The sequence below is a fragment of the Lemur catta genome, chromosome 21 (genome assembly GCF_020740605.2).
Source record: "Lemur catta isolate mLemCat1 chromosome 21, mLemCat1.pri, whole genome shotgun sequence".
In the NCBI taxonomy this organism is placed as follows: domain Eukaryota; kingdom Metazoa; phylum Chordata; class Mammalia; order Primates; family Lemuridae; genus Lemur; species Lemur catta.
In genome coordinates, this window is record NC_059148.1 from 15,087,424 (window position 1) to 15,109,170 (window position 21,747).

At 42.8% G+C, this 21,747-nt stretch overlaps 1 protein-coding gene across 5 annotated transcripts in view; it reads left to right on the forward strand.

The window, feature by feature from the left end:
* KREMEN1 (kringle containing transmembrane protein 1) overlaps window positions 1–21,747 on the forward strand; it is a 62,198-nt gene that overhangs the window by 17,803 nt on the left and 22,648 nt on the right. For all 5 annotated transcript variants that reach the window (XM_045534386.1, XM_045534384.1, XM_045534385.1 and 2 more), the window contains exon 3: window positions 2,495–2,586. In XM_045534386.1, the coding sequence (XP_045390342.1) occupies window positions 2,495–2,586 (92 nt within the window). The remainder of the gene's footprint in view (window positions 1–2,494; window positions 2,587–21,747) is intronic.

The window sequence follows — 21,747 nt, forward strand, 5'->3', positions numbered from 1 at the left end:
GTTACCCAGAGATAACAACTTGTGTATTTGCCACTTCACATTTTGCTGTTGTATTTTATTGTTGAAGTTATATATGTTCATTAAATAATTCTTTTCTATTTTATTTTCAAAGTTATACTTGTTAATTTAATTTTTTGTATAAATTAAAAAGTGAGTCCCATTCCCCATTTTTGGTTTATTACATTTCCCTAGTTTTTCTATTCATAGGAATAGTGGGGTCAGGTCGGGAAGAATGTTTAGGAAGAGAATCAAGTGTTTGTTTTTTGTTTTAACATAGTTACTTATCTTCTTGTCCCAAAGTGTCTCTTGGTAGTAGGCTGTTGGTTTATTCTGTTACTCTGATGCTTCCTATTGAGCAAATCTTCTCAGAAGAGTGCCTGTTTTTTAAGTCTGACTTTAAGGTAAATTTTCAGTTTCCAGTGAGGCTTAATTTATATGTCAGATTTTTTTTTCTTATAGATTAGCACCCATTTCTCTTGACGGGCTCCCATAAATATCCACTAAGAGAGCAGTAAGAGCCAGGAAGGACCACCTTTCTCCTTAGCCCTGGCCGGCTACAACCCTCTCCTTTGATTTGATGGAATGTACCAGACCTGAACTACCAGTTTATACTTCAAAAAAGAGAGGCTGAAATTTTTGATGATTATCACATCAGAGACTCCAAGGCTTTTTGTTTTAGCGCTGAGGCAGAGTCCAGGATGAATTTGCTTGTTCTTTATTAAGCTATTCTGATGCTTTTCAGTATGGCTTTGACATTGATAATAAACAGTTGTTTTCTAAGGGCTTTACCAAATACTACATCAAAGCCAAACACTGAATAGAGGGAGGAAAATGACAGTGAAATACTGTTTAAAGAAGGGCTTTGTACAAGTTCTCCTTTGATTTCTCAGCCGACACCCGACACCATGTTTGTCTTGTGCAACTTTTTCAGACCCATCACACTTGAGAGGCCTGAGAGTTGGCGAGTGATGGGAGCGCCCTTCTCTGGGCTGGAAGCATCAGGATTAGAAGGGAAGGCAGAGACTGGAGGGGAACAGAGTTGGTACTGGCACCTGCCTTTGGGCATAAGAAATAAAAGGACGTTTTGTGCTTTGAGGAAGCTTATCTTCCAGGCCACACAATAGGCTTATCCCACTCTGGCCTGATAGGGGTTGCTCCAAAGCTGCTGCTGCAGTCTTTATGCCCATTTCCGGCCTAACCGGAGTGTCAGGTTTCCAGTGTTCTGAGTCTAAATAAAAGGGGCTTGGAAAGCAATGAAGAGCAGCGAGGCATTTCTGGGTGTCCAGCAGCCCCTGCCATTTTTTTTTTTTTTTATCTGCTTGTTATTGTCATGGTGTCTCTGAGTTGAAAAGACCTTCAGGGTATTTATTCCAAGCTATTCTCATTTAGAAATGTGAAATAAATCTTTAAAAAATATTATTGCCATATCAGAAGTTGGTACCAGGGTGGCAGGATCACACATTCATCTAACCGAGACTCCAACACAGTTTTCTTCAGAATTCTCTGAGGAGTCAGTATTCTGGGGGAGGAATAGGACCTGTTTCTAATCAAATGTGAGTTTACTGGCTTGATCCTGCTGAAAGCTTGTCACTGGAGTCTTTATTATGTGAATTTTATTTTGGCGTTTAAAAATCACACAATCAAAGTATTCATATAAAGGAAATAAGAAAATAAAGAAAACCCAAAAGAAAAAAAATTGAAATCACCCATGGTCCCATCATCTAGACATAAATACTTTTAAGAGTTTGGTCCTTCCCTAAATATGTCTTTTTAAAACATGAGATAGTGTCATTCATTGGGTTTTATAATTGCCTCTTTAAAAAAAACCTAATAAGGCATTTTGAATATATTTCCAAATTAATAAGAAAGGTCTCTACACCACATTTTCCTTAGGTGCCTAGCATTCCTCATATAGGAACCATATCTATTTAACCAATTCTTTATTGTTGGTACTTGCTGTTTCCAACTTTTTTTTATATCATAAAAATATTTTGGTGAACATCTTTAAAAATAAAGTCTTCCTTAGAATATATTCCTAAAGAGGAAATTGCCAAGTAAAGGGTTTGCATGTTTTTAGGGCCTTTGGCTCTAATTACCAAATTGCCACCCTGTGTCAGTTCACATTCTCACCAGGAGCACTGAGAGCACCTATGCTCCTCCAGCCATTGGAATCTCCACATTCATGTTCAAGGTGCCAGTGCTGTTTGGCATGATTTGTGCAGTGGGTAGTTGTCCAAGTTACACTATAATGAGCAAACGCTAAACAAATATCACCTTTGCTCACTTCCCCCCAAACTCAGAAGTATATGTCAGAATGTACATGTTTGTTCTTATTGTGTTACCACTTTTTTCCTCTTGATAAGAAATACCATCGGAGATACATAGAATTATTAGAAATGACACAGAAACTAAAGCAATTCCTTTCCTGTAAAACTGAAAATCAGTTGACTTAAAACATCAGAAATGTCATTGATTCTGTCCTTTTCCCCAACAGAAACCCAGATGGAGACATGAGCCCCTGGTGCTATGTGGCAGAGCACGAGGATGGTGTCTACTGGAAGTACTGCGACATACCTGCTTGCCAGAGTAAGATTGCAACACACAACCTGATGGTTTACAGGCCTTTGAACACTGAGGGTGCAGAGTGGAAGGCCCCCACCAGAGGTCAGGTAGTTCAGCCTGGTGGCTTTCATGAAGCATGTGAAAAGAGAAGCCATTCTGGGCTAGGGATTTTCACTTTTGTCGTTGAGGCTTTTCGGGAATAAGAATGCCTGTTTCCGCAGCACCACATCTCAAAGGGATTCTCCTTGAACAGTAAGCCCAATGGGAATTCCTACTTTTAGTTAATTTCTTTTTTTTTTTTTTGAGAAAGGGTCTTGCTCTGTTACCCTGGCTAGAGTGCAGTGGCATCATCATAGCTCACTGCAACCTCAAACTCCTGGGCTCAAGTGATCCTCCTGCCTCAGCCTCCCGAGTAGCTTGTACTACAGGCATGCGCCACCACACCAGGCAAATTTTTTATTTTTTATGGAGATGGGGGTCTCGCTCTTACTCAGGCTGATCTCAAGCTCCTGACTCAAGACCCCATCTCTACTAAAAACAGAAAAATTAGCCCAGAACTACTAAAAATAGAAAAAAATTAGCTGGGCATGGTGGTACTTACCTGTAGTCCCAGCTACTCGGGAGGCTGAGGCAGGAGGATTGCTTGAGCCCAGAAGTTTGAGGTTGCTGCAAGCTAGGCTGATGCCACGGCATGCTAGCCCGGGCACCAGAGTGAGACTATGTCTCAAAAAAAAAAAAAAAAAAGATGTTATAGTGTAACACATTCATTACTTATGTGTTTGTGGCGATGCTGATGTAAACAAACATATTGTGCAGCAGTATAAAAGTATAGCACATACAATTACATACAGTACATAATACTTGATAATGATAATAAATAACTATTACTGGTTTGTGTGTTCACTCTACTATACTTTTTTTTCTTTTTTAACATATTAGAGACAGGGTCTCACTATGTTGTGCAGGCTGGTCTCAAACTCCTGGGCTCAAGCGATCCTCCCACCTCAGCCTTCCTAGTAGCTGGGATTACAGGCACAAGCCACAGTGCTTGCCTCTGTACTATACTTCGTATCGTTATTTTACAGAATACTCCTTATACTTATTAAAAAATGTTAACAGTAAAACAACCTCAGGCAGGTCCTTCAGGAGGTATTCCAGAGGAAGGCATTGTTATCATACGAAATGACAGCTCCACGCATGTTATTGCCCCAGAAGACCTTCCAGTGGGACAAGATGTGGAGGTAGAAGACAGTGATACTGATGATCCTAACCCTGTTGTAGACCTAGGTTAATATATGTGTTTGTGTCTTAGTGGGTTTTTTTTTTAATTTAAAAAATAAAAGGAAAATTAAAAATTTTTTTAAGAGAAAAAAAGCTTATACCATAAGGATATAAAGAAAGAAAATATTTTTGTATAGCTGTACAATTTGTATTTTAAGCTAAGTGTTATTACAAAAGAGTCAAAAAGTTTTAAAAAAATTCAAAGTTTATAAAGTAAAAAAGTTACAGTAAGCTAAGGCTGATTTATTATTGGAGAAAAAAATTGTAATAAATTTAGTGTAGCTGAAGTTTACAGTGTTCATAAGTCTACAGAAGTGTACAGTAATGTCCTAGATCTTTACACTCACTCACCACTCACACAGAGCAACCTCCAGTCCTGCACACTCCTTTCATGGGAAGTGCCCTGTATGGGTGTACCATTTTTTATCTTTTATACCCTATTTTTACTGTTGCCTTTTCTGTGTTTAGATATGTTTAGATAAACAAATTCTTACCATTGTGTTACAGTTGCCTACAGTATTCAGTAAAGGAATATGCCATTCAGGCTGCAGCCTAGGAGTGTTAGCTATACCAGGTAGCCTAGGTGTGCAGAAGGCTATCCCATCTAGATTTGTGCAGCGCACTCTGTGATGTTCATATGATGTTCACACAAGGACAAAATCACCTGATGCATTTCTCAGAGCACATCCCTGTTGTTAAGTGATATGTGACTATACTTTATAACAAGGTAGAGAAAATATTGTAAAAAGGTTTTGCAAAAGGTTTAAATTACAGAAACTAAAACTAGATCTGATACTATAATGGGTTCACTCATGCAGTGTTTATAATGTATTTTTAAAAAGTCCAAAGGAGAAAGGTTTCTTCAGTGCCTAGAGCTGAAGAAAAGGACAGTTCATTCACATTCATTCTGCTGGCTTATTTTTTCCTTATTATTGAAACCTACTCTTTGCCCTGCCACTGGTCTCACCCTTCAGGTAAAGAGGCTTGTATACATAGAGGGGCATGGAGGTTTACGTGGAACCTGGAACCCCTGTCACCGGTGCCTGAACAGCAGTCTGAATTCTGATGCCTCCTGGGGAAAGGGCAGCCCCTGAACCAGAGCCTCGAGCCCAGTACTCACCTCTCCTAATTTAAACTTCCATATGTGACCACTGCCTGGGAGTTAGGCCCTGGCTCCACTGTTCTTCCAACCTGAGTATGCCTTCATTCAGTCCCCAAATTGAGAAAACAGTTAAGACCAGAAGAATGGGCTTTTGCTCAGTCTGATTAATCAGATTTTTAAAATGAAAAACATCTCATTTGGCTCTAGTTATGTAAAGAAGAAAGGGGCAGGGGGAGAGGAAAGCAGATTTTCCTCGGTCCATTTGTTCTGCACAAAGATAGTCTTTTAGAACCAGCCTGTGTCACTCTCTCAGGAGTGGCGAAGAGGGGGTTTCAATCTGGGCACTTTCATTGGGAAAGATAATCTCCAACCTCCATTTATAAAATACAGTCTGGGCCAACAGGACCTGATTCTTGTGGTCACTGAAACTAGGTCCCAGAAGAACGAGTTATAGCAAAATGGTATTATACAAGGTATCTAGTCTGCCTCTAATTTGTATTATCTGCCGGATGTGCCATACTGTTCCAAAAAGGAAAATTAAATATTATTTTAGTGTTTTTGTGGCCCTTTCATAACTCTCTCAAAGCTGCAAAGCCGACCTTGACACATTCTGGGTGGGAATGAGAACTCAGTAATACCTGATTTCCGAGGGTGGAGGGTGAGCCGTGTCTGGCTTTGGTTCTCAGGAAAACCTGGCAGTTTGCTCTGTGGGCACCAGGGCTCCCCATCAAGCTGACTTCAGACCTTGAGTCTGGCAGGATATTGTACTTTTAGTGTGTCACATTAACATAGTTGAGGAAAAACTCTGGTGCTCTTTGCAGCAAGAGACTTTGGTAATTGCCTGGTAGATTTTACAGACATACAGCCTGCCTATTTTAGGCTACTTTTGCCCTATTTCTGGATGTGGAGTCACAGTTTTTATGAATAATACTAACCCCTCTGTGTGAAGCCTGCTATTCATGATTAGCATTGAACTTGTCATACAGGAAAAGGCCTGTGACATGACCAGATTCCTGGAAAGTTCATATCTGAATATAACAGACCCAGCAGGAGCCGGGGGAATGAATGTTTACGGACAAAGCAGAATCTGGTTGAATGGTGGGCTATTGTGTGGAGACCGGAATCTCTGCCCCTTGGCGTGTTTGTTACATGGAGAGCGACAACAGGCAGGAGGCAGAGATGAAGTATGATTCAAAAGGGGGCAAAGAGAAATGAGCACTGTGCTCTTGACCTGCAGAGCATGGATCAGCACCTACTATTAAAAGGAGAACAACTCCGAAGTAATTGGATTTGCCCCCCAAACTGCTTCTGCCGTGTGTTTCTCAGAAACCCCAAGTTCTTACTGCAGCCAGGAGAAACACAGATTTTAAAAGGAAATTCTAACGTCATCAAGTTAAACATCTCCCTAGATCCCACCCTCTAGATCTCTAAGTCTTGTTGGTTTGACTATGGAGAGGAAAATCCTTTGGGTTAATATCCTTCGCATAGTTCTCTTTTGTTAAATAACCATCCTAACCTTTGTAATTCCTTTTATTCATTGCTTTTGAGGGACATGTTTGTGTGGACCTCAGCGTGGCTTTTGCTTTATTCTATTTTACTTGTAGGTTCTTTATAAAAGTTTTGTGAAATTTTTAAAAAGTAAATGATATAACTGTGAGTTGAGTAGGGGGAGAATCTGCAAATGGCAGTTAGCAGCAAATATAATTTTCTTCACATAGTTGATTTGATCCTGAGGCCACGAGCATGTGAAATTTACCTTCTCATCTCTGAGAGCTATTTTTTGTTTGCTAAATAATATTCACCTGATTTCTACAAATTTGTTGATAAAAATTCATTTGTAAAATAGGGACATTTGAACACAGATTAAGTATTAGATTATATTAAGGAATTACTGTTAATTTTATTAGTTACAATAATGGCATGGTGGTTAAGTCCTTTTAAGTTATAGATACAGGCTGGTCTGAGTGCAGTGGTGTTTACAACTAATTAATCACAACCAGTTACGGATCTCTTTGTTCTTTCTCTTCCTGCTTCACTTGACTAGCCTAAAAATAAAAATAAAAACAAATAAATAATAAATTGCAGGTACATGCTGAACTATTTGTGGTTAAAATGACATTGTATCTGGGATTTGTTTTAAAACAATCCAGCCCCTCAAAGAGTGACTAGGTTAGGATGAGGGAAACAGATGAAACAAGAATTGTTTAAAAAAAAATTTGTTGATCCTGAGTGATCAACAAATTCTACCTTTTTGTTTGTTTGTTTTTCGTTTTTTTGAGTCTTTCTTTGTTGTACAAGTTCGAGTGCAATGGTGCAGTCACAGCTCACTGCAATCCCAAACTCCTGGGCTCAAGCAATCCACCTGCCTCAGCCTCTGAAATAGCTGGGACTACAGGTGCATGCCACTGCACCCAGCTAATTTTTACATTTTTTGTAGAGAAGAAGTCTCACTATATTGCTCAAGCTGGTCTTGAACTCCTGGCCTCAAGCGATACTCTCCTCTCCTCAACCAAAGTGCTGGGATTACAGGCATGAGCCACCATGCTCAGCTTCTTTATACTTTGGTGTATGTTTGAAAGTTTGCATTATAAAAAATTAGATTTTATTTTACTTATTTATTTTTGAGATAGAGTCTCACTCTCTTGCCTGGGCTAGAGTGCAGTGATGTCATCACGGCTCACTACAACCTCCAATAACTGGGCTCAAGCGATCCTTCTACCTCAGCCTCCCGAGTAGCTGGGAAGAAGTAGACAGGGCCAGGCGATGGAAGATCTTGTGGTCTGGGTATAGAACTTGGACTTGGTCCAGGAAGAGGGTGACAAAATTGAGTAGAGTGCTGAGTGTCTGAGGAAGACATTTCTCCATAGTTCCGTAGCTCCCTTTTAATCCATGAGAAGTTCTTAGTGATTGTGTCATTCACACAGACCACCCTGCGAGGAAGCCAGCCAAGCCCCTCTCTTAAGTCCGTCTCAGCCAATGACCTCATTGGCTCAAGTTCATTCTAACTAAATAATACCTGGTCTTGTTAAGATAGATTTTTTGTTCCTCAGCTAGTAGTATTTGCCTTACAAAAATGCAGCCCAAAAAACAGGATTTGAAAGCTTCCAATTGTGATCACTAGGAAGAGTTTTTAAAGCTGTGTTTAGTAAAAAGCCAAGGGCACTTTGCAGTGGTGGTCAAGGCAGTCTCTCAATTATAGAAAATGTTTTGTTTCTTTCAGTACTTTCTGCATTTTATTTATTTATTTATTTTGAGACAGAGTCTCCTTCTGTTGCTTGGGCTAGAGTGCCGTGGCATCATCATAGCTCACAGCAACCTCAAACTCCTGGGCTCAAGCGATCCTCCTGCCTCAGCCTCCCAAGTAGCTGGGACTACAGGCAATGTGCCACCGTGCCCGGCTATTTTTTTCTATATATATATTTTTTAGCTGTCCAAATCATTTCTTTCTATTTTTAGTAGAGACGGGGTCTGGCTCTTGCTCAGGCTGGTCTCAAGCTCCTGACCTCGAGCGATCCTCCTGCCTCGGCCTCCCAGAGTGCTAGACTTTCTGCATTTTAATGTCAGCACTGATTTTTAGTATGTTTCAACTATTGTTGAGTGCCTACTATGTACAAAATACTTATATTCACATTATCTTATTTAACCTTTTCAACAATCTTGTGAAGCAGGTTGGTGGTATGTCTACACTCCCTCCCTTGTTTTACAAATGAGGAAATTGAGGCTAGATGGTTAAGTGACTTGATGAGGATTACACCTGGAACCAAACAGTGTTTGAATCTAGGACTCGTGGTAGCAAGGCCAGTGCCTTTTCCTCCTAAGTACTTGAGAACAGCCCCTTTTCCTTTATTTCCTTGAAAACAGGGGCCCTGGGATGGATTTGGGCTACTGTTGAGGTCATTCTTCAGAATTTTCTTTGTGGATTGTTTGGGAATTAAAGTTTGAAATTCTGATAGTATGGTGAATTATTAAAGCTGCTTTTTTGACATTGTGGAAACCAAAGGATTAACGCAGTGGCGACAGAGGGTCTGCAGTTCATGCTGTCAGCTCCAAGTCATTTTCTTTTCTTCTTTGGGTTTGAGAAATCCCAAGCCCCAGGAGCAAAGCAGGCTGTGATGGGATCCGGGAAGCATTTGCTGCACAGCAGAGCTGCTCTGCAGCACCCGGGCCGTCCCCACTGGTGTAGCCAGCCAGCTGTTCTCAGCTGGGAAAGGGCTCCCTGCAGTAGGACCCACTGCACCAGACACTCCATCAGTGGCTTTGTCAAGGCATCAGGGTCTCTCCCATCCCCACGTCTCCACTGCTGTGGGCTGAAGTTTACCTTCTCCAAAATGACACATCACTGTGCATCGGTAATACTTTACAGCTAAAATGAAATGTCCAACTTAAATCGATAGCCATAGTGATATTGAAGGGAACATTAATAATACAAATTATGCAGACTGATTTTTTTACCTCCTCTGTCTTTGAGTTACAATTACTTGATGTTTTCGTTTAATTGAACCCTTTTAGACTGCCCAAATTAGCCTTGTCAGAATCCTGTTGCAATATTGTTTATTCTCACTTTATGTGAGTGGTTTTATTTTCCCAACTAGACTAAGCTGTTCAAAGACAGGAACAGGGGTAGCTCTGGAATTTCTGTGAAGGAGAGATTAAATTAGAAAGGGCTGGGTGCAGTGGTGTGTGCCTGTAGTCCCAGCTGCCGGGATGCTGAGGTAGGAGGACTGATTGAGCTCAGGAGTTCAAGGCTGGCCTGGGAAACAGTAAGACTCCATTTAAAAATAAAGAAAAGAGGGGGGGGCTCGAGGATTCCTATTAAGGCTGCATTTGCATCACAGGCACCCTCGTGCTACTTAGATTGTATGTTTATTTGTGGAGGGGTGCTGATAGAATTTATGGGGCTTTTACCTGCTCAAGCCTCTCCTTGGTAGCCACTAAAAAGAGCCATGTATTTCAGTAATCTTCCTTCACACCTAGCACAGTGGAGGCTGTAACAGGTGCTCACTAAATATTTTCTTTTTTCTTTTTTTTTTGAGACAGAGTCTCACTCTGTTGCCTGGGCTAGAGTGAGTGCCGTGGCATCAGCATAGCTCACAGCAACCTCGAACTCCTGGGCTCGGGCGATCCTCCTGCCTCAGCCTCCCGAGTAGCTGGGACTACAGGCATGCGCCACATGCCCGGCTAATTTTTTCTATATATTTTAAGTCGTCCAGCTAATTTCTTTCTATTTTTTTTTTTTTTTTAGTAGAGACAGGGTCTCGCTCTTGCTCAGGCTGGTCTCGAACTCCTGAGCTCAAACAATCTGCCTGCCTCAGCCTCCCAAAGTGCTAGGATTACAGGCATGAGCCACCACGCCCGGCCCCCTAAATATTCTTTCTTGATGCCGTGAAGTCATATCTCTTCCCTAAGAGACCACGCAAGCTGGTGGAAAGAATGTGGACATCTGAGTCCCACCCACTTAGGTTTGAATCATTATTCACTTAATAGCTTTAGGCAAAATGAGTCTCCTCTGTGCCTTGGTTTCCTCTTCTGTTCCTTCCAGAGTTATTTTGAAAAGTAAACGAATGAAGTGCACACAGCCCTGCCTGGCACACGGCAGCAGGTATTGGGGTATTGTCTTTTCCCCAGGAAATGGACTATCATTGGCATGTTCCTGTCATCTAATTCCTGGGATATGTTATTCCTAATCTGCTTTTTATTTCTGTCCATATCTTTTGAATCTGACTGACCATGGGGCTTGGTACCAGGCCTCAGCTGCCGTGATGGCCATTCCCTCGGGCCTGCTGTGGCACCAGACTCAGGGAACACAAGAAGCCCCACATTTGTTCTTATAATGCAGTTTTATGGTTTCAGATCTGACGTGTACTTGATTATTTTGGGATTTTGGCAGTGGATATTATTTAATTTTCTGTAAAAAAATATAGACTTTCTGAACCAAATGGACATTAGTTCAGCAACAGATACAAAATGTTCTGAAGCACAGTTGTGTAAAGCATACCAGTGACTTAAAAAGGGAAAATCATTCAGATCAATAAGGATGGCTTTACTGAAATCTTTACACCAGTCTATGAGGAACATACATAAATGTGAGAAACAGCCTCTCAGTCTTATGATGTGATTAGGAATCTGAGTTATAAATAGGAGAAATTTGGAGACTAGCACCAATTATATAAACAAGTGTTGAATTATGAGGTAGAGAGCTGTGAGGTTTTGAAGACAAGAGGAGTCAGTAAAGATCGTGGAAATTGGGAGAAAAGCGGATGGGGCCTGGATGGGTTAGGACACACCAGCTCAGGGAACGGCACGACAGAGGCTTGGAGGACGGGCACGGGACCGGCTGTGGGTGGGTTGGGGGCCAGGTTGGCTGGAGCAGAGGAGGGGACAGAAAGCAACCAGGTCAGGCCTTGAAAGCCAGAGTTGATCAGGTGGGACTGACATGCTGAAAGCCCTAATTTAGGAAGGCAAATCCAGGGTCATTTACAGGACGGATTGGAGGAAGGAAGTTTGGGGAGGAGAGGATGAGTAGATTTCCAAATTCAGGGGATAAAAGTCTAAGCTAGAATGGCAGCAGTGAGACAGCACCAGAAGGGTTAAGTCCAAGATGCATTTAGAAAGAAGACAGAACTTGATGACAAGTGCAATATATAAGGGATGAAACAGCAGGAAGAGTAAAAGATGAGTCTGTGGTTCCTTGCCTGGGATATTTGTGGTGTCCCTGAAAAAATAACTCCAAGTCAACAAACTGAGCTTTTCTTCCCAGAGACACAGCTGTATTTCTCTTGAACTTGGACTGATCTTTGATTGAGTGAGGTGTTTTGGTTGTTTGTTGTTGCATAGCATGCCACCCCAGACCCTAGTAACTTAAAACAAAAATAGTTTATCATTTCTCCCAGTTTTGTGGTTTGGGGGAGCGTCAGCTGGGCAGTTCTTCTGTTACTCTTACCTCAGTCAGGTAGCTTTTAGCTGGGAGCTCTGCTGACGTTCAAGATCAAGATCAGTCCTCCACCCGGTGACCTCTCTCAACAGCAGGGCATTCAGACGTCTCACATGGTGGCTGGCTTCCAAGAGAGAAGAAGCAGAAGCTGCCAGTCCTCTTAGGGAATGAACTCAGAAGTCCACCACGCTCTACTGATCAAAGCAAGTCTCAAGGCCAGCACAGATTTAAGAAGGAGGGGAACTGATTCCAACTCTTAAAGTGGGAGCAACACACATGTACAGGGAGTGGAGAAATTATTAGAGCCTCCTTTGGGTACTATCTATTGTGCTAAATCACCAGAAAATAAGTTTAAGAGAAGTAACTGGCCGGGCACGGTGGCTCACGCCTGTAATCCTAGCACTCTGGGAGGTCGAGGCAGGAGGATCACTCAAGGTCAGGATTTCAAGACCAGCCTGAGCAAGAGCAAGACCCCATCTCTACTAAAAAAATAGAAAGAAATTGTCTGGCCAACTAAAAATATATAGAGAAAAAGCGGACATGGTGGCGCATGCCTGTAGTCCCAGCTACTCGGGAGGCTGAGGCAGGAGGATCGCTTAAGCCCAGGAGTTTGAGGTTGCTGTGAGCTAGGCTGACGCCACGGCACTCTATCTTGGGCAACAGAGTGACACTCTGTCTCAAAAAACAAAAAAACAAAAAAACAAAAGAGAAGGAACTCCCACCAGAAGGGAACTGCCACTGTGATACATCCTGGCCATATGGGGTCAGGATCCTTAGTAGCTCTTACTACTGTCCCCTAAGGGTAGAATTTCAGAGAGGAAGAAAAAGCTGTGCTTATTTATTTATTTGGGTGAGTTGACATGAGACTCAGAGGCATGAATAAGGCTGTTTGGGGCCGGGCGCGGTGGCTCACGCCTGTAATCCTAGCTCTGGGAGGCCGAGGCGGGTGGATCGCTTGAGGTCAGGAGTTCAAGACCAGCCTGAGCTAGAGTGAGACCCTGTCTCTAATAAAAATAGAAAGAAATTATCTGGCCAACTAAAAAATATATATACAAAAAAATTAGCCGGGCATGGTGGCTCATGCCTGTAGTCCCAGCTACTAGGAAGGCTGAGGCAGTAGGATCGCTTAAGCCCAGGAGTCTGAGGTTGCTGTGAGCTGGGCTGATGCCACGGCACTCACTGTAGCCCGGGCAACAAAGTGACACTCTGTCTCAAAAAAAAAAAAAGAAAAAAAAAGGCTGTTTGAAGAATCAGAATGACTGGAAGGAAGCTTATGTTTAGAAATAAAGTTACAGAGGTAGAGTGGGGCTATATTGTGATAAGGACTTGGACCCAGAAGTTACAGATGGCCGGGACAGGGTGCAGTGTGCTCATATGGTTATGGGCCCGAGAGTGTGGGTGAATCCACACGTAACCAATCAATACTCTCAAAGATGTGTTTATATTAGTTGCTCCTCTAACAGGACTCCGGTGACATCAACTCAGTTGTACTTAGTTCTTGTTCCCATGGGGGGAGAAATCAGCTAATGAGGCACCAATGTGGGGTCCTCTGGGCAGAAGATGGGTTAGATGACATTTAAAACAGGCAGAGGAGTTGCATCATTTCTGAAGAAGCAGATTTTACTTATAAGAAAAAAAATAAAAGGAGTTCTACAGAGCTGTGGGAAGAGTTTTCTAAAATGTAAGACAAAACTTTGCTTCTGGTTTCCTAAAGCGAATATCCCAGATTTAGTCAGAGCAGTGGAGTAGAAAACATAGTAGCAGTCAGGGCTGCTTCTTATGTGAATTACCATCTGAAGATTTGTATTCAAATTGAACTTTTACCAAGATGGGCATGCCTTCTGTCCTTGACAGGAATTGTTTGGTTGTCAGGACTAGGACTTACTCAAGCTAACTTCAGCAAAAAGAATTTATTGAAAGAGCATTGGGGTATGTCACAGAACCCAATCTCTGTGTCCCAAGAACCTAAAAAGGAGACATGCACTGTCACCGTCTCCCTCTGGGGCCACATCATCTCCCTTCTCTGCCTCTCTCTCAGCTTGGCGACCATTATTCTTCCTCACTGTGGACCAGTAGAATTGGCTTGCTCATCCACTCACATGGCCCAAACATGAGTTTGGTTGCCTCAACTGGTACTTGACAGATTCCTACAATTCCGGTGCCTGCAATTCACTGAGTGGATCCTGATTCCAGTTTCCTGGGAGAAAGAATCTGGTGGCCCCAGTGTGAGTCAGCTGTGGCCAGAGGATGGGGTCCTATGATCTGACCCCAACCAGCAGTAGTTACAGGAACTGATTCTTTGAGAAGGTGCCGTGGGTGATGGGTGGATCTCAGAGAAGGGCTGACAGCGCTGGAGGCCCCGGTGGAGGTATGTGTGGCACCTTCACAGTGAAGCCTGCGTTGTAGTGAGTTGTAACAAGTGTTTAGTAAGCCTGCTAACAGTTGCTTCCCAACAGTTCCTCGTGATAGTAAAAGAACAATAGTTCCTGGGTTAATCTGAATGGAAGACCGTCTCCCCTCAGCCAACTCTAAAATTTTTGTCTTGGTCAACAACCCTGAATATCTAAATGTTGGTAATTAATTCTCATGAGTTTTGAAGCCTCAACTATGGCAAACAGGGGTCCATTTGTATGTTAAGATGATTTTTTAAAAAATTGAAAGTTTTGAAGCTTCTTTGGTAAGAGGAAAAATGCATGACCAAGCCACAAGGACTTTAAAGTGGCCTTGAAAGTAAGAAAGAATTCGAGAACAAATATCCTTTTTCAAATTGACTTTTTCTCCCTGCTTCTGGGAAGAGCTAAGGGTGGGACACAGTCTGGAAATCCACGCAGTTGACCAGTAATGCTTTTGAAGACGACATGACGTGTCTTGTCCAGCAAGACTTCGAGCCACACTTTCCAGGACGAGTCAGAGGGCAGCGGCAGCCTCAGAGGCTGACTGCCATCTCAGAGGCTTCCTCCATGGCGCACAGAGTGGAGGGAGTGACGTGTTTGCAAAGTCATCATGTGCGAGGACTTCTGTGAAAATGCACTGTATGCTGTGCAGATGTAAGAGATTCCTATTTTAATATCCAGAATCAAACCATTTGCTGAGGTGGCTGCCTTTGGCTTTGTCTTTTAAATCAATGCTATTTTATTTTTCTATTACTAAGCAAGTTATTCTCGTTTGGTGAATGACGAAAGCCTTATTATCTATAATGATAATAAGCACCATTTATCCAGCACATATTATGCTGCCAGGCCTTGTGGTATTCACTTTATTTACACTATCTCATTTTATTTCTCACAAAAACCCTTTGAGGTCTGCATTGTTTCTTATTCCACTATTGATGAAACTGAGCTTAGAAAGGCCATGATGGAGGGGCCAGAATCTACCGTAGGCTTTGTCTCACTACAAAATGCCAGCTGCTCCCAGACAAATGATGATACCATCAGTGCCCTTAAGGAATATTGCCAAGTTCTCTGAACTGAGCGAGCAAAGCCAACTCCTGAGCTACAATATGGATAGCAGAAAGAGGGGAGCGCAAAGGCCTTCCCTCTTTTAGAACCTGTTCCTTCTTATTTTTCTTCTTATTTTTTTTTTTTTTTGAGACAGAGTGTCACTTTGTTGCCCAGGCTAGAGTGAGTGCCGTGGCGTCAGCCTAGCTTACAGCAACCTCAAACTCCTGGGCTTAAGCGATCCTCCTGCCTCAGCCTCCCGAGTAGCTGGGACTACAGGCATGCGCCACCATGCCTGGCTAATTTTTTCTATATATATTTTAGTTGGCCAGATAATTTCTTTCTATTTTTAGTAGAGACGGGGTCTCGCTCTTGCTCAGGCTGGTCTCGAACTCCTGACCTTGAGCAATCCACCCGCCTCGGCCTCCCAGAGTGCTAGGATTACAGGCGTGAGCCACCGCGCCCGGCCCATTCTTATTTTTCCTCCAGAGTTTTGTTCTAAGCCTGAGAAGCAGCAAATTAAGAAGAGGATAAGCAAAGGCTACAGGCACCGGCTTTAGTAAGAAGGAGATGCTGAGACCCCTTTCAGCTCCAGTGATCTGAAGTTTTAGCAGCCTTGACAGCAACTGTTTTGAACTGAATGTTTGTGTCCCTACCCAAATTCTTGTGTTGAGGCCCTAACCCCCAATGTGATAATATTTGGAGATGGGGCCCTTGGGAGGTAATTAGGTTTAGATGCAGTCATGAGTGTGGGGTCCCCATGATGAGATTAGTGTCCTTATGAGAAGAGGTAGACAGACCAGAGCTCAGTGTCTTCCTGCCATGTGAGGACACAGGAAGAAGGTGGCTGTCTGCAAGCCAGGAAGAGAGCCCTCATCAGGAACCGAATCTGCCAGCACCTTGACCTTGGACTTACCAGCCGCCAGAACTGTGGGAAATAAATGTCTGCTGTTTAAGTCACCTATGGTATTTTGTTATAGCAGCCCAAGCTGACGAAGACAGCAACCAATGAGACAAATGAACGATTAAAGTCAAACACAAGAACATAAAAAAGCACACCAGTCTAAGGCCATTTTGGTGAAGTACAATTGATGACCTCCAGTTACCAAGAAATATTTCAAGTCGGTTAAATTACGTTAAATTAGTTTAAGAAATATCTGATGTGTTTTAGAAGGTTCCATCCAAAATGATTACAATAAAATTTTAAGTTTTAAAGTTAATCTTTATGGGAAACTTAGTTATCTAGAATGATGCTTCTAGATAACCAAAGAAGACAGTGAGCCCAAAGGAGCCAAAACCAAGTTTCTAGCTTTAAGTGGATGTTGTTATGCAGATCAACTCTGCTTTTCACCTCTACTCTACCCTGTTCATTCACTGCTGCCTCAAATGTACCTTTACCTATTTACCCCATGATTTCAGCAGGTGACACAGGACATGCTTGTTCACTCAGCACATAGTCCTACAGCACCTGCTATGTAACTGGGACCATTCCAGGCGCTGGGAATACAGTGGTGTGAGGAAGATACAGTCCTGCCCTTAAGTTGTTCATGGTTGATCGTGGAGAGAGACAAGTAAACTGGTGTTTAGAATCAGACTCAACCTAGACTGCCATAGGACTACACAGCAGGGGCACATAATGCTCTTTTCTTGGTGGGGGTAGAGTGGGGAGGATGGGAGGGCCATGGGGCTTCCCAGGGGAAATGATGCTCAGGCTGAAATCTTAAGAAAGAAAGAGTATTCTAAGCAGAAGGAATATCACGTGAAAAAACCCAGAGGCCAGAGAGAGGGCAAGGTGTAGCTGGGAGACTTGCCAATACAGTACAGTGTAGCCTTCTTATAGAATATGGGCGAAGGGGTAGAGAGAGAGGTCATATCGGCAGGAGAGGGGAAGGAGAGCAGCACACATGGGGCAAGGCCCTGGTACCATGTGAGGAGGTTTGCGCCTTACCCTGAGGGGCAGCCAGGGAGCTTTGAGGGTTTTAGGCAGGGCTGCACTTACCTCTCCAGCTGCTGCTGCTTTTCCCTTTCTCTGTCACTGGTCACACTCACTTCTTTTTGTTTCTGCAAAGGCCAACCTCATTTTTGCCTTAGGCCTTTGTGCTTGCTATTCCTTCCGTCTGGAATGCACAGTAAAGATTATTCTGATTGCAGTGTACTAACTAGATTAGAGTAGGGTAAGCCTAGAAACAGAGATGGAGTCTGATGCAGTAGACTAAGTGGGAGGGGACAATGGCCCGAACTAGGAAAGTGGCAGCATGGATGGAGAGGCATGAGCAGATGTGTGTGATGTTTTAGGAGGAATTGACAGTTTGGCAAGTGATTCACTTTGGGGGCAAGGATGATACCTCAGGCCATCGACACTCAAATGGCTTAGAACAGTAGCAGGCTGCGGTCCGATTCCCAGTGATCCCCCTCATGGTGTGTTTCGGGACCCCACTTCCTCTTTCGAACATGAGCTGCCTGGATTTGTTCACTGTTTTGTTATGAATAAAGTTTATAGGTTCCAGCTGCATTAATGCAACCCATGGCCTTATTTATGTCTAACATTAACATTTACGATTATATGCCTTGGGCTCTCTGTAAAGTAATACATAATAACATGCTTACTTGTGAGCCTAATGGAATAAATGAGACAAAAATCAGTATAAATGACCAAGAAGATCATGACCAAGTAGTTCTTACTAAGAACCATTAAGTGGCTCAGGTTTCCATGTGCAAAGTCCCTGTAACAAACTCAGTTTATAGCACATGCTCCTGACTGGAGATGCTTGACTCACTGCAATTGTTTAAACCCTAAAACCCAGACATTCCCAAGCCAGGCCCCCACCGAACACTGGACTCCTACTGCCTAGAGCTTTTCTGTTTACATTTGCTACTATAGAGATTTGGTTTGTTTCCGAAGGATGCATTTTAACTTTAGTGTGGTGAGCCACATTTGTTATATTTGAACCATGTGTGACGCAAGGGAAAAAGGTAACCGCTTGGCTTGGAGGGGGAAGGGTGAGTCTTTGGGTTAACAGAGGTACTTCCTGCCAATGTAAAACCAGCTGGTTAGATGGTGGAAGAAATCAAAAAGTGTCTGTGTGTGTGTGTGTGTACGTATATTACATACACATACATGCGTGTACTTTGTATGCCCAAAGACTAATGTGGACATAAAGCATATTAAACTGGACTGTGCTATTTTCCCCATCTTAAACATAACGGAAAAGTACAATCTAAGAGTCTATATGACTGTCACTTTGGAATTAGATAATACGTAACTCTCAACTGACCTAGAACCTGCTTCTAGAACTAGGCCTCATTCGTAACTTGTTACAGTTTCAGTTATACAAACCATAAGGAACAAATGGAGAAAGGGAAAGAGCTTCAACTGACAGTGAAGTGATTCAGAAATCAATAACACAGATGACCACAGAGATTGATAACACAAATCAATCCACCGAGATTGATTTGTCTATGACCCACAATGAATTTATTCCTTCATTCTCTAACCATATATTTAGTATGTATTATAAGGTATATTAGTTATCTATTGCTGTGTAACAAATTATCCCAAAACTTTGTGGATTGAAATGTCACATATTTATTGTCTTATACATTCTATGGGTTGGGAAATCTGGGTATGACGTAGCCAAATCCTTTGCTTCGAGGTCCCTCACAAGGCTGAATAAACGTAGCTGCCAGGGCTGTAGTCTCATCGGAAGGCTTGACGGGGAGAGAATCCACTTCCAGCTTCGCATAGTTCTTGGTAGGATTCAGTTTTTTTGTGGACTGTTGGACTGAAGTTCTCAGTTTCTTACTGGCTGTTGGCTGAAGGCCACCCTCTCAGTTCCTTACCACATGGTCTCTGACGTGGCACAGGCTTCATAGAAGGGCACAAGCCAAAAAGGCAGTAGAGAGTCTGCTAGCAAGATGAAGTCACAGTGTCTTGTAACCTAACCTAATCACAGAAGTGACATCCCATCAACATTGCCATATTTCTTTCTTTCTTTTTTTGAGACAGAGTCTTGATCTATTGCCTGGGCTAGAGCAGCTTGGTGTCAGCCTAACTCACAGCAACCTCAAACTCCTGGGCTCAAGCAATCCTCCTGCCTCAGCCTCCCAGGTAGTTGGGACTTCAGGCATGTGCCACCATACCCGGCTAATTTTTTTTTCTATTTTCAGTTGCCCAGCTAATTTCTTTCTATTTTCAGTAGAAATGGGGTCTTGCTCTGGCTCAGGCTGGTCTTGAACTCCTGAGCTCAAACGATCCACCCGCCTCGGCCTCCCAGAGTGCTAGAAGTACAGGAGTGAGCCACGACACCATGCCAGCATTGCCACATTCTATTGGTCAGAAGCAAGTCACCAGTGCAGCCCACACTCAAGGAGAGATTACACGAGGGCATGAATACCAGGAAGGAGGATCTGTCTTAGGCACTTTGGGCTGCTATAACAAAATACCTTAAACTGGGTGGCTTAAACAATAGACATTTATTTCTCACAGTTCTAAAGGCTGGGAAGTTAAAGGTCAAGGTGCTGTGAGACTCTATCTGATGAAGCCCCTCTTCCTTGTTTGCCCCCCAGCCTCTTTCTTGCTGTGTCCTCATATGGGAGAGGGAGAGAGGGCTGTGGTCTCTTCTCATAAAGGCAGTAATCCCATCATGGGGGCTCAACACTCAGGACGTCATCTAAACCTACTTACCTCCCAGGGGCCCCACCTCCAAATACCTTCACATTGGGCATTCAGGCTTCAACATATGAATTTTGAAGGGCAATAGAGGAAAACCCCCTTTTTCCTATACATTCACATACTTCTGACACCAGATGAATGGGTTTTACCAAAACCAGCCAATTCTCCAACTCTCCAGATATGTCCTGGGTACCCTACAATAAAATTATGACACTAAGTACCTAGAGTTAGTGCAGACCCCACAGGTTAATGGCTCAGTCCCACAGGACTGCTGTCCACTTCAGATGCCAGTTGCAAGTAGTGGGTCCCCAGGTTGCTCACACTTCTGTCCCATGTGGCTACAAATTGGGGGTTCTCACAGCCCTCTTCTCAGTTTTGATAATTTGCTACAACAGCTCACAGAACTCAGGGAACACACTTACCAGTTTATTATAAAGGATATGATAAAGGATACAGATGAACAGACAGATGAAAAGGTACATAGGGTGAGATCTGGAAGGGTCCCGAGCCCAGGAGTTTCTGTTCTTGTGCAGTGCGCCACACCTGGCACAGGGATGTGTTCACCAATCTGGAAGCTTTGAATCCAGCTCTGAATCTTTTAGTCTACAGCCACACCACCCTGAACACGCCCGATCGCGTCTGAATCCCATTTGCAGGGATTTTTATAGAGGCTCATCACATAAGCATGATTTATTATTTAGGTTGTTAAATATGAAATGTATGATTTTGACTCAAAAGTTTAATTTATTGTATCTCAAACAAGAAGCAATGCAATTAGTCAAAGTATGTGCCTAAACTATCAACACGGTTTTGCCATCTTAATGGTCGGTTGCTCATGCCAGCAGCAAAGAAGCCTGGAGAGTGAGTGGCGATGAAATCTTGAAAGGTGTTTTCCACAGCTAGTTGAGAATGGAATATTTTTCCTTGCAAGAAGTGGTCCAAAGCCTGAAAGAAGTGGTAATCAGTTGGTGCAAGGTGTGGTGAATACGGTGGATGACACAGGGTTTCCAAGTCCAGCTTCTGTAGTTTGAACAGCGTTGTTTTTTGCAACATATGGTCTTGCAAGAGGATTGGCCTGTCCCTAGTGACCAGTCTCATCTGCTTAATTGCAAGCATCCTCATCATTTCGTCCAATTGCAGTAGACATCTGCTGTAATTGTGATTGACCAGGTTTCATAAAGCTATGGTGGATAATACCAGTACTGGACCACCGAACAGACACCGTTAGCTTCTTTTGATGCATATTCGGTTTTGGACTGTGTTTCAGCACTTCATCTTTATCCAACCATTGTGCCAAACATTTGCAATTGTCAAAAAGGATCCATTTTTCATCACACATAACAATATGGTGTAGAAATGGTTTGCCTTTTTGTCGTGACAGCGAAGAAAGGAAAGCTTCGAGACAATTTCTCTTATGACACTCACTTAATTCATGCGATACCCATCCATGCAGCTTCTTTACCTTGCCATTTGTTTCAAATGGTCCAATATTGTTGGAATAATAATGTCAAACTTTGCTGCTAATTCATGTGTAGATTGAGATGGATTCACTTCCACTGCATCCTTCAGCTCATCATTATCCACCTTGGTCTCAAGTTGCCCACGTGGCTCATTTTCAAGATTAAAATTACCAGAATGGAACTTCTCAAACCATTGATGCACTGTGCATTCATTGGGCACATCCTTCCCAAACACTTCGTTGATATTTCAAGCTGTCTGCACTGCATTGGTTCCACAACGGAACTCATATTCAAAAATAACC